Source organism: Monoraphidium neglectum, assembly GCF_000611645.1.
Source record: "Monoraphidium neglectum strain SAG 48.87 unplaced genomic scaffold scaffold00719, whole genome shotgun sequence".
NCBI lineage: Eukaryota > Viridiplantae > Chlorophyta > Chlorophyceae > Sphaeropleales > Selenastraceae > Monoraphidium > Monoraphidium neglectum.
Window position 1 is genome coordinate 11,363 of NW_014012909.1, and position 10,201 is coordinate 21,563.

At 58.7% G+C, this 10,201-nt stretch overlaps 3 protein-coding genes across 3 annotated transcripts; 2 read left to right on the forward strand and 1 right to left on the reverse strand.

Moving 5' to 3' along the window:
* Positions 1 to 148: 148 nt before the first annotated feature.
* MNEG_4974 (hypothetical protein) lies at positions 149 to 1,214 on the reverse strand (the record flags this gene model as incomplete). The annotated part of the gene is made up of 4 exons (XM_014046551.1): positions 149 to 226; positions 397 to 453; positions 730 to 793; positions 970 to 1,214. 4 exons carry the CDS (start codon positions 1,212 to 1,214, stop codon positions 149 to 151), a joined length of 444 nt encoding a protein of 147 aa, XP_013902005.1.
* A 2,489-nt stretch (positions 1,215 to 3,703) lies between these two features.
* On the forward strand, positions 3,704 to 4,583 carry MNEG_4975 (hypothetical protein; the record flags this gene model as incomplete). Its single annotated transcript, XM_014046552.1, has 2 exons — positions 3,704 to 3,911; positions 4,201 to 4,583. The coding sequence occupies 2 exons, from the start codon at positions 3,704 to 3,706 to the stop codon at positions 4,581 to 4,583; spliced, it is 591 nt and encodes a 196-aa protein (XP_013902006.1).
* A 2,334-nt stretch (positions 4,584 to 6,917) lies between these two features.
* Positions 6,918 to 9,325, forward strand: MNEG_4976 (serine/threonine protein kinase; the record flags this gene model as incomplete). Its single annotated transcript, XM_014046553.1, has 7 exons — positions 6,918 to 6,953; positions 7,218 to 7,389; positions 7,569 to 7,629; positions 7,798 to 7,943; positions 8,231 to 8,601; positions 8,802 to 8,960; positions 9,159 to 9,325. Coding segments are annotated over 7 exons (1,112 nt in total), but the record flags the coding sequence as incomplete, so codon positions are not given.
* Between the last annotated feature and the right edge of the window lie 876 nt (positions 9,326 to 10,201).

Here is a 10,201-nt window from a genome sequence, read left to right on the forward strand (position 1 = left end):
GGGGCTTCTCAGGGGGCGGGGGGGAGGGGAGCGGGGCGTCGCCCGGCAGCTTGCGCCAGGTTACTTGCTATCGGAAAGCACCAGTGCATTCTGCCTCGCCCTCTTCCATGTCTTTGTTCAAGCCCTGCCTCCCTGGATCCCGAAGCCCTCAACCATGCCTCACCTCCCAGCGCGTGTAGCCGGCCGCTGTGTCCTGCATCACTACCTTGAAAGTGACATCGCCCACCTGCAGGCAGCCAAAGGGCAAGCAGGCCGCGGGAGCAGAGCCGCCGAGTGTGGGAGTGGGGGGGGGGGTGGGGGGGCGGTGGCATGCAGCCAGCAGACAAGGGGCGAGGAAGAAAGCCAACGCATCCTGCATGGGTGTGCGCAAACTTTCAACAGGAATGGGGGTCACACCGGCAGGGGTACGTCCAGTGTCCACTGGTGGCCCTCGCTCCAGGTCATAGTGGGCGCCTGGTGGTGGGCATGAAAGAAAAATCAGCACAACAATGGCATGTGCGTGGATTGAGCTTGCATTTGTGGGTGAGTGCACGTGTTGTGGGTGCGCGCACGCATGCGCTCACTGCACGTGAACGTTGGTTGAGTAACCAATGCAGACACATCATAACGGTGGGGTGTGAGCAGATGCGAAGGCTCTTGAGGTGACGCGGTGTGACCCAAACTCTGGCAGGGACGCAGCCAAAAGTCGCACAACCCCCCTTACACTTAAACTTTGTTTCCGTGCCCCACCTGCTCAGGAGCCCAGTTGCCCAGCTCATCAACGGCGCCCACCACCTTGAGGACCTGCCCATAGCTGCACAGGAGACGGTAGAAAGCGCAGGAGACAGCTGCAGGTGGGCATGCGTGGTGGCTCTAATTGGTGTGCTGCCTTGACCAATTGCAATGATCCCGCTCGCCCTTCTAACCCCGCCCTTCCAACTTCACAGAAATACTAAGTCAAGCAGTCTGCTGTGGATACACTGCAAGTACCTGGTGACGTATTGGGGTACGACGAAGGAGACATTGACGCGGTCGGAAGGCGCCGCAAGCGCCGTCACCTCCTCGACCGCCACTAGCGCCGTCTCGTGCTCGCTGCTGCTGGTGGTTTCGGTGCGCTCCTCCTCGACAGCAGCATCCTCCAGCGGCGGAAGCTGCTGTGCAACTGACACCACACCAGCCACAAAACGTGCACAGCTGTGCTTGGTGACCCGGCCCCACAGCGCGGCCGATGCCATGCCTCCATGCCTGGGCCGACTGGGGACAGCCCGGGGACGCGTCGCGCCTGCCGCACCAGGTGCGACTGCCCCGCGGCGATGCAGGTTAGCCTGCATACCTGCGATAATTCAATCCAGCGCCGAACAAGCAGATTACGGCATCGTCGAGAGGGCCATTTCGGGCAAGCACATGTTCCAGGGGTGAGTGATGCGTCAAAGGCGCCCCCTATTTATCAGGTGTCAGCCAAAAAGATTGATGCCTCGATCGTGCGACTCATGGCTCACCGGGGGCACCGCGCGCTGCCAACATCAGTGGAGACGGGAGAGCTCTGCGCCTTGTGCACAGTTTAGTCGTCGCTCTGGAATCAAAAACATGCACGTGACTGTTTTCTGTGCCGTGCGAGACTGCCAAGGGTGGTGATGTCTGCGCACAAGTCGCTGAGTCCTGGTCGCACTGCCTGGTCGCATTCACGCCATTGCCTGCCGCGCACCGGCTCCAGGGTTTCACGAGGTGACGGTCCCTCGACACGCAAGGAAGGCGAGCTGTGAAGGCATCAGGTTGCTTCTGCTCTAAGCTGGCTGCTGGTTGGTGTGTGCGTGCCAGCTGGGCCGACAGCAAGAGCATGAGCCCTGCCATGCATGGCAGTGTTAAAGTTCGCACCAAGTGCGGCTCCATGGTTGACCCAAGCATAGCGTGTTGACTTTCAGGGGGACGTATTACAAGTGACTTCCACGGTGCGTGGGACGAATCAACGCGTCAATATCCTTTGCACGGCAGGCAGCATGCAGAACGCATTCCAGGATACCATGTTGACCCAATCCTGCCCTATTGGACATATGTTTTGATGGAAAAATGCGCAGCCCCGTGCGTGTTATTGTTGGTCCCTGTAGAGATAAGCTCTACGATTTAGTCACTTACTAACAATGACCTCTTTCTTGCCCCTGCACTCATGCACCTCGCTTTCGCTGCCTGTCTTGTGTCCTCAAAGGCAACAGGCCAGCGAGGTGCTGCCCAGACTGGGGTCACGCACGGGAGTATCACAGCCTGCGCACAACTTGCAATGCAAGTGCGCCCAAGTAGCCGGCATACGCCCCCCTGATGCACACGCCGTTGCGTACATCCCTGCGCCACGGCCAATGCGGCCCGCCACCCGCCACGTGCAGCAAAACTTGTCTGAGGAGGGGGTGACAGCGTGGGGGCTGGCACGCTTCTCCCCTGCGCGTGGCCATTTGACGGTGTCGTGCGCCCCCAAAGCACGTGCTGGTGTGCGAATACGGTAGCAGGCAGGCGCCACCATAATAATGCTCTTGTTAGAGCCCAAAAGGGTCATGGTGCAAACCCCCGTGTGCAGGGAGTGCTGTGATGTGAGCTCGCACGCGGTGCCGCAGCCTGTGCTGCTGCACGCCTCGACGCGCCGTGCAACCACCGCCGACGCGACCGCTGCCGTTACTGTCGCCGCTTGGAACACTTGGTGCGTGCGTGAATACCGTAAATGCATCCAATGTGCAAACTCTGCAAGGACTGAGGATGAGAATGCCTGCGTGAATTAGTGATTCATGCAGCCCCAAGAAAGGCCCAATCCCGAAGCACTTCGTCATGCGGAGGTGCACCACAAGATGCATATACTATAGCTACATGCTATACACCCGCGCGGTGGCGCGATTGAGGTGCACGCAGGCCTCTGACAGATGTGCTAGAGTGGTGTTTGACTGTGCCCAGGCACCCCGTTTGCTGTCGAAGCATGCACGGCCCCGAAGATTATGTGTAGGTGCATGAGAACACTCTGGGTGTGCCTACCAGCCCGCCGGACGCCTTCCAGCCGATGCCCGGGCCCCACAACGGAGTGCTCACCTTCTGCACACACCAGGCGTGGGGTTAGAACCCTTTCGTTCTCTGCGTGCAGGGCACCAGAATGTCTCCGTCAAGCCCTACTCAGAATGATTTGTACTATTCGCCACACCCAAGCGCACTCCAACCAACGCCCCGCACGCAAAGCTACACACCCATGGGAAACTGGGCGGAAGGCCACAGAAATTCGGTCGAACACAGGGCTCCGCCCCAGGGGGGGGGCTGCGCAAAATCGCCTTGCATTGAGCGCTGCAACATGCATAACACGCATAATACACTTCCTGGCCAGTGGTGGCACATGTCCATCTGTGTGGCTCGGCGGCGTCGTGCTGCAGTCGTGATGGCGGACCGTGGCCGTTGACCACTGCTAGCAGCGGCCGATCTGAAGAACGCTGGCTTGATCACCGGATCACGGAATCTGGACAGCTCCGTAAGCGGTATATCGTAATGTGATATTTGAATGTGTCTCGAACGCGACTCCCTTCATCAATGCCGCCAGCCAGCCATCGATGAGATCGCCGCGCGGTATTTGATCCACGAGTGAAGCGCAAGGTTTCTTGCACTTGAGTCACTGGTGACATTACACAACAAGCCATACGTACACTGCGTCTCATCCGCCTGTGCTGCTCAAGACCGATCTGCTGCGCACAATTGTGGCGCAATGGAGGTGGTGAAGGCAGATCTTTATCGCTTAGCTAGCTGTAGCAGCCCAGTTCACCTGTGCCCTAGCGCCTGGGTTGTCGCAGGCGCGCTGGCGGCGCCGCACTTCCTCTATGCCTTCATCTGGTTCAAGCCCGACCGCTGGCAGCGGCTATTTTGCGGCACCAAGGCGGTGGACGCGTTTGCCTTTTTTGGAGCCCTGGGCAAGGGTAGGTCACAGTGCGCTGGAGGGTGCAGCACCTAGCTGCTTGTACCGTATGCTTCACCGGCATGAGTTCCCCGCATCACCGCGTGTCGATGTGGTGGGGACCGAGGGGCAGGGGTGGTGAACCATTGCAAGCGCGATGTTTCCGACCCAAGCGCTAGATACCATGTGCATCCTCACGCATCTGGCCAATGGTGGCTGCAACCTAGGCGAGGCCGCGGCCTGCCTTAGTCATCGCTGTTAACCGTCGCTTCCATTCCTCGGGTTCCCCCCTTGCCCCACCACACGTACAGTGCTGCAGTTTACAGTGGTGGGCCTGTGGCTTTCGTGCCAGCTGCCAGCCGGGCTATGCCTAGACCTGCGAGCAGTGGGCCTTCTGCAGTGGCTGGCGGCGCTGGCGCTGTTTGGTTACGGGCAGTCGCTCAACGCTGGCATCTTCCGCGCGATTGGCCACGTGGGTGTCTATTACGGCTTCAAGCTGGGCCACGAGGTGCCCTGGGTCAAAGGGTGGCCCTTTGACACAGTCAGCCACCCCCAGTATGTAGGCTCAGTGCTGAGCGTGTGGGCCATTGTGGCCCTGCTGTGGGGCCAGGTGGCATCCCCTGCGCTCCTGGTGTTGGCTGGGTACTGGACGACGCTGTACGTGATTACGGGGTTGCAAGAAGACCGCACCTGAGTAAACTTGGCTCTGGCTCTGATGTAGCTGCCAGACGATGGCGGTTGTTCAAATCTGAAGTCCTGGGTCACAATCCCGCTGGAGCGGGTCACACAGGTGCGTGGTGGGTGGGGGATGGCTCGGTGCGCCTGTGACAGTCATCTTTGATTGACGACGTATGGGGTTGACAAGTCTCCATACAACATGCGTGTGTTTTGCCTGCGCAACCTTGCTTGCGCAAACAACCTGTTGATTTTGTGTGCCAAAAGCGCTAAGACGAGCTTCGGGCTGTCTTGGTGGTCCACTGCATACGGATTTGCTCAGACGGCAGACCCCCTTGCTGTGCTTCGACTCCGCCTCAATTGCAGCCACTCAGACGGCAAGCCCCCTTGCTGTGCGTTAACTCAATGCAACTGCAGCCGCCAACATCTGTGGCATGTGCGATGCGAGGTTTGAAAGGCGCCATCACCAGGCACGCACGTTCTGCGCAACGGAAGCGCATCTGTAGCGCAGAACGCATGCACGCTGCGCCCACTCCTGCGAGATAACTTTGCCATGGCACTGGATGGCGCACAGCTGTGAAGCTCAAGCGGCCAGGTAGCTTTCAACCACAAGCTTGGGTGCGCTGGCACACCACGGGACAGTTGGGGAGGGCTGGTATCGCGGTGCCTGACCCCCTCTGTTTCCGGGCACCCCAGCGGTGGTGCGGTGCAATAAGACTTGTGTGCAAGTGCAGGCAAGTTGCTCCTGCTATAAGATGCCGACCACGGGTTTCTGCAAGTTGCCGGGATTACCGTCAATCTGTATCGCGTCCGGATACATGGAGATTTGCGAACGCTGATAAATCACGTTGCATTTTATGAGTGCACGACGATAGACTCTGACAGTTGCCCTGCACCTGACACCTAAGTCGCTTGTGCTGCATTGCCCCGCAACTGTGGGCTACGGCCAGCTGCACTGACCCGCGAGAACACTTTGAATGCTGGCTTCCTTGACATGGCGCGCTGCGGGTGAGCTGGTTTGAGCGCCATGCCGCACGGCCGATCAAGCAGCGACGACAAGTGCCCGAGTAGCCCGCCCCGCATGATTTGCACATCCACCCATGCGCCTGATCGCATGGTTTCACATCTATCCATCCCATTTTCAGGCCCGCCCCAAACCCTGCGGCTTCCCCCTGTGACGGGTGTGGCGGCCGTCAGGTTTGGAGGAGGCCGCTCAGGGAGGGGTACCGCTGGTCGATATGGCTGCCGTGCGATGGCAGACGAGCAGCGGCGCGCGCGCGAGGAGCTGGACATGCCGTTTGAAAGCAGCCTGGAAAAGGGACCCAAAATCAACACAAATGTGCCCTTGCTGCGACCTGGTGAGCGTTGTAGAAAACATGTGCACAGAAGTACTGCGCCAGAGATTTAGGGGGGCAGGTCAATGCGGTTAAGTTTTGTGGTGCGAAGGTGTGTGGGGGAGGTTTGAATGGTGAGAGGGGTGTGCCCAGTTGCTAGTGACGATGCCATTCATATTGCCCGCACAGTGGCGACCTTCCAAACCCAGCCACTGAGCCGTTTCCCACTGCTCTCGCCTCGTTGGTGCTTCTGCCATCCCAGCGGCACTGGCAGCGGGCACATTGCTGCATGGCCGGTATACAGTGGAGGCGCAGTTGGGTGCTGGCGCCAACGCCATCACCTATCGCGCCCGTGACAACGACACTGGGGAACAGGTATGCAGGTGGCAGATCCGAAAGGGCGGCACCTTCTGCATTGGCAGGCTGATAATCATGTTGCGGTCGTCGAGACGGGTCTGCAGCAGGCACACGTCTCTCGCGGCGTGCCCCTTGCGATATTGTTGACAGGTTGCCATCAAAGCGATGAGCCTCAAGGGCCTCAAGGATTGGAAGCAGCTGGAGCTGTTCCAGCGTGAGGCTGCGGTGTTGCAGAGCCTCGCACACCCAAACATACCAAAGTGCGCAGCTGCCACGTTAGATTGCGAGCTGACCGCGTGCGCGACCAAGACGCCTGGCAGTGGACGAGTTTTGTTGTCGCCTATGGTGTTGGTATGCCGATGCCTGGTTTGGCAAAGCAGTATTGCTCACGTCATACCAACCAGCTTACCAACCAGTTTGCCATCCAGCTGTGCTCACAGAACCAGTCAGAACGAGTGCTTTGGACTGGAAGCACACCTGACATAAAGCCGCGGGCTGAAGCCCTTGTGCCCAATACAGGCCTTCCCCCCACACTGGCTTGCCTCCGTGTCACCCCCCCTGGCCGCACTACAAGTTATCTGGGATACTTTGAGGAGGACACGGCTGCGGACCGCTGCTTTTATATTGTACAGCAGGAGGCGCGCGGCAGCTCATTAGCAGACATGCTCAAGGGCGGCATGCGCGCAGACGACAAAGAGGTAAGCTGCACACAACTGCACGTGCATGGCAGCAAGATCATCACGATGATGCAGGGAGAATGCTGCTGTAGTTGGCCCCCGTGCAATGTTGCCGAGTGGGAGAAGTGCTACGCATCTGGCGCAGCGCTGGGCGACACCAGGGGCATTGTGTGCATTAAGTGCGCCCTGCAGCTTCAAATTTGTTTTTTCCCGCCAAGCTGATGCACCGCTCATTACTCTTAATGTCCCCATTCTCTGATGCCCCTTGATCCCTGAGCGCCACAGGTGCTGCGCATCGCTACTGAGCTCCTGAGTGTTCTGAAGTATCTGGGTTCCCTGCGGCCCCCCGTGGTGCACCGGGACATCAAGCCGGAGAATGTGGTGCTGGAGGGCGGGGCCTGGGGGGGCCGCGTGTACCTCATCGACTTCGGCGGCGTGCAGGGGGCGAGCCCCACAGGTGCGCGTGCGCGGGGATGAGCGATGTGAAAGGCGATCTCATTTAGGTGGAGCGTCCTGTGGACGAATGACGATATTCGTTGTCTGCCTGTCATTGCTTATGCAGTAGCTCCGGACCCCAGTTGGCTCATGATGCACCCCACCTCTGTGGCGTGGCCCTCCTCCCTCACCAAACCGCAGGTGACTCGCTCGCTTCCACAATTGTGGGAACATTTGGCTACCTCGCACCGGAGCAATTCAGGTCAAGGTCATGTGTTGTGGGAGGGATGGCTGCACAAGTGCTTTTGAATCTTGTTTTGGGCTCTAGCAAGCGCTCTTTTCGCAGGAATATCATCCCGCACTCTTCATGCCTTGTAAGCCTCTTGGGTGTCCTGTCGAACACCAACAAATCATGCCGTTCACCCTCCAGGGGGGCGGCCACTCCTGCAAGCGACCTGTACGCGCTGGGTGGCACACTGCTCTACCTGGTGTCGGGGCAGCCGCCCTATGCTTTTCCCCAGGAACGCATGCGCGTTGCCTATAAGGACCAAGTCACAACTGGGCCGCAACTGGGTGGTGCGTGGCAGGGAAGGTTTGGTGGGCAGCAGGTGGCTGAGTACCAAATGCAATACGCAGGGGAGTCAGAATTGAACATAGAATCTGAACCTCGTATGCTTGCAAGTGTTTGGACCACAGCATCTGCATCTGCTTTGTGGTGTCGGACCACCTGCATTTGACCATAATATGACCGTATGACAAACATCCTGATTGGTTGAGGTTTTTTGCTATCGTCGTGCAATCTTCTCACGACCTGGTACGCAGTGAACTCTCTCTTGCACTGCCCCCCCTCCCCCTTTGACCAGAGCTGCTTGACGGGTTGCTGGAGCCACAGGCAGAAGACCGCGTCACAGCGCAGGAGGCCATCGACATTGCCACGGGCAAGGCAGCCAGGAGGCGCATGACAGCCACCATCGGGCGCGAGTCGATGGCGCAGAATGCCGCCAGTGTGGGCGTTAAGCGCACAGTGACGCTACCAGACGGCAGCGTGGTTGAAATAATGGGCAGCGGCGCAGCTGGGCGGCCCCTGCCGCGCAACGTGAAAAGGCCCACGGGCACGCGTGTGGTGTTGGATCGTACTGCCGGGCGTCTTGACCTGGAGATTCCTCCAGAGGGCATCAGCGGCAACAGCGTTGGCACCGGGGTTTTTGCGGTTGCATGGAACGCCTTTGTTGCGGTGCGCTGGGTTGAATGGGGCAGGGGCAAGTTGCGTCTGGGGAGGGGGGGGGGCAGCAAGTGGGCCCCTTGACCTCGGTGCTCTGACGTCATTTGCAGGTGTGCATGCGCTCATATCCCAACTGTCATGGTGATGTCACAGCTGAGCTCCCACCACCTTTTGTGCGGTGACACCTTGCTCTCCCACAAAACTCTCCTTAGTTTTGGACTTTTTCAGCGCTAGCTAGCGGCGGCATCCTATTTGCACTCTTCTCCGCACCCTTCTGGTTCGCTGGCTGGCAGCTGGCAGGCCAGGCCTTCGGCGGCGCGCTGACAAGGGAGCGCTTCGCCATTGGCCGCAACAAGTTCCGCCTGGCGCAGGTCTGGTCGGGTTTCATGTGCTGGCAGGGAGCGCCCAGCTGGCTGGCGTCCACCATGGCAGGCAGGCAGGCAGGCAGGCTGCATGCTTCTGCGCATGCATGGGTCCCAGCCGTGGCACTGTCGTGCGTGGGTCCCCGCAATACCCAAGCAGTGACATGCTCCTCTGACACGCCCGTCAACCCTCATCCCCTGCCACAGGAACTTGCTGTGTTGGAAGGAGGCGTGGCACGATTCCTGGGGCAGGGGTACCGCAGCGAAGAGGGGGATGTCAGCGACATTGCAGGGGCGCGCATCATCACCACTGTCATTGTCAACGGCGCCCCCCGCACGGCTATAGAAGTGGTGGCGGGCGTCAACAAGTACAGGTAATGCGCCCGGGTGGTGTTGGACATGTAGGCATACATGGTGCACACCTTGACTTGGCTATGTGTCGCTTCAAAGTTTTGTTTCATCTGGACGGGCTCATTAGCATGTCAGCAAATATTCATGTCACCGTGAATTCATCATCAATTTGCACCAGGTTTGGAGAAAGCCTGGAGCTTGTGGAGCAGGAATGGCTTGCGAGCGAGATCAATTCCTTTTTGGAGGAGCGGTCTGGCCGGGCGCCGCAGGCGGAGGGCATGACGCAGACAGAGCCTCCCGAGGTGAGGTTGCGCAGGGCGCGCTTCAGGCCAGCTGGAACGCTCTTCTGTGGCCAAGTGTCTTGCCAGGCAACCTGGGTAGTATTTTAGTCGTGTACGGCCACACCGGCACATGGCTTGCCTGTGGCACTCTTAACTGTCTTTGCACCACCATCATCATCACCACCACAGGTATATGACGACGTTGGCGTCACGTCCGGCAGCAGTGTGAGTGGCAATCGTGCTTATGAGCCAGCATTGTATCCGCATTGGTGGTGTCGGTGCTCGCTGGCACAATGCTGGCCTGTCTGCATTTTGACCTTGCTCACATTCTCCTGAACTCTTGCTCATTCAGGACCCCTTCTGGACAAGCGTACGAGAGGATGACCGCATAGACCCCTTCAACAACAGAGACCGCCGATTTTGAACCTTGTCTTGCTCCATTTGACAGTAAAACATTCTGAAGTTTTCGTGTAAACGCTTGCCCATTGTGTAACTATGTGATATTCTGCACGGTGTGACAAGGGTAGTAACAATTTCAGGTCAAGATAAGGGCTTAGGGTTTGAGCTTGATGTTGAAATCCCAGTGAGTCCCACACGCACCCCTCAACTTGCTGACCT